General features: G+C 43.8%; 1 protein-coding gene across 1 annotated transcript in view; it reads right to left on the bottom strand.

Annotated features, from left to right (window-relative positions):
- The window catches only part of EIF4G3 (eukaryotic translation initiation factor 4 gamma 3), a gene marked incomplete at its 3' end in the record, with an annotated part of 304720 nt that continues 303543 nt past the window's right edge, over positions 1-1177 (bottom strand). Inside the window, exon 28 of the mRNA XM_023509712.1 lies at positions 1-66. Within this exon, the coding sequence (XP_023365480.1) occupies positions 1-66 (66 nt within the window). The remainder of the gene's footprint in view (positions 67-1177) is intronic.

Below are 1177 nucleotides of genomic sequence, written 5' to 3'. Positions count from 1 at the left end.
TCCCACTCTGACAAAAATGTGTAGCAGACCATGGGCATTCAGCTCTTCCACACATTGCATGGCTTCCTGTTCAAACAGCAAATAGAGGCTTACTCCAAAATTTGGACAGTGTTAGCAGAGTGTTACAATAACTTGAAAACCTTTTACTTATAAAAAAGTCAGTAGAAAATTCCATAAACAAGACAGTTTTCATATTTATTATAATATATAGCTCAGTAAAAAAGATCTTTATAAGGCAAACATATTTAAGTTAACAATTTTATTAAAGATCAAAGGACCATGGTGGCGCCTATGGCTCAGTAGGTAGGGTGCCGGCCATATACACGGACGCTGGCAGGTTTGGACCTGACCCGGGCCAGCTACAACAACAATGACAATCCCAACAAAAAAATAGCTGGGTGCTGTGGTGGGCACCTATAGTCTTAGCTACTCAAGAGGCTGAGGCAAGAAAATTGCTTGAGCCCAAGAACTCGAGATTGCTGTGAGCTGTGACACCACAGCATTCTACTGAGGGCGACAAAGTGAGACACTGTATTAAAAAAAAAACAACAAACAGAAAACAGTGTGTGTGTATCTGTCTCTGCTGTTTAGCAGGCCTGGGCTGGGCTTAAACCTGCCAGCCTGAATTATGTAGCCAGCACCTGTAGCTCAGTGAGTAGGGTGCCAAATCAAAATAATATATATTATAAAAAAGAAATTTGATGTCATAATTCAAAGTCTTTTTTTTTTTTTGAGACAGAGCCTCAAAGCTCTGGGTAGAGTGTGGTGGCATCACAGCTCACAGCAACCTCTGCCTCACCTCCTGGGCTCAAGCGATTCTCCTGCCTCCGCCTCCCACATAGCTGGGACTACAGGCGCCTGCCACAAGCCTGGCTATTTTTTTTTGGTTGCAGCCGTCACTGCTGTTTGGTGGGCCTGGGCTGGGTTTGAACCCGCCAGCTCTGGTGTATATTCTGTCAGGGGTTGCTAATATTTGTTATGTGCTCCAGTAAAAAAGGGTCTGCCTTCATAGTAAAGTTAAATTGAAATGATATGGCTAGGTTAAACATTAAAATTCTTTCGGCAATTCTTTTTTTTTTTTGAGACAAGAGCCTCAAGCTGTCCCCCTGGGTAGAGTGCCATGGCATCTCAGCTCACAGCAACCTCCAACTCCTGGGCTCAAGCAAGTCTCCTGCCT

This window comes from Otolemur garnettii, unplaced genomic scaffold (genome assembly GCF_000181295.1).
Source record: "Otolemur garnettii isolate 467f Iridium unplaced genomic scaffold, OtoGar3 scaffold00009, whole genome shotgun sequence".
Lineage (NCBI taxonomy): Eukaryota > Metazoa > Chordata > Mammalia > Primates > Galagidae > Otolemur > Otolemur garnettii.
The sequence above is the reverse complement of the archived record's forward strand: the minus strand, read 5'-3'. Positions and strand labels throughout refer to the sequence as shown.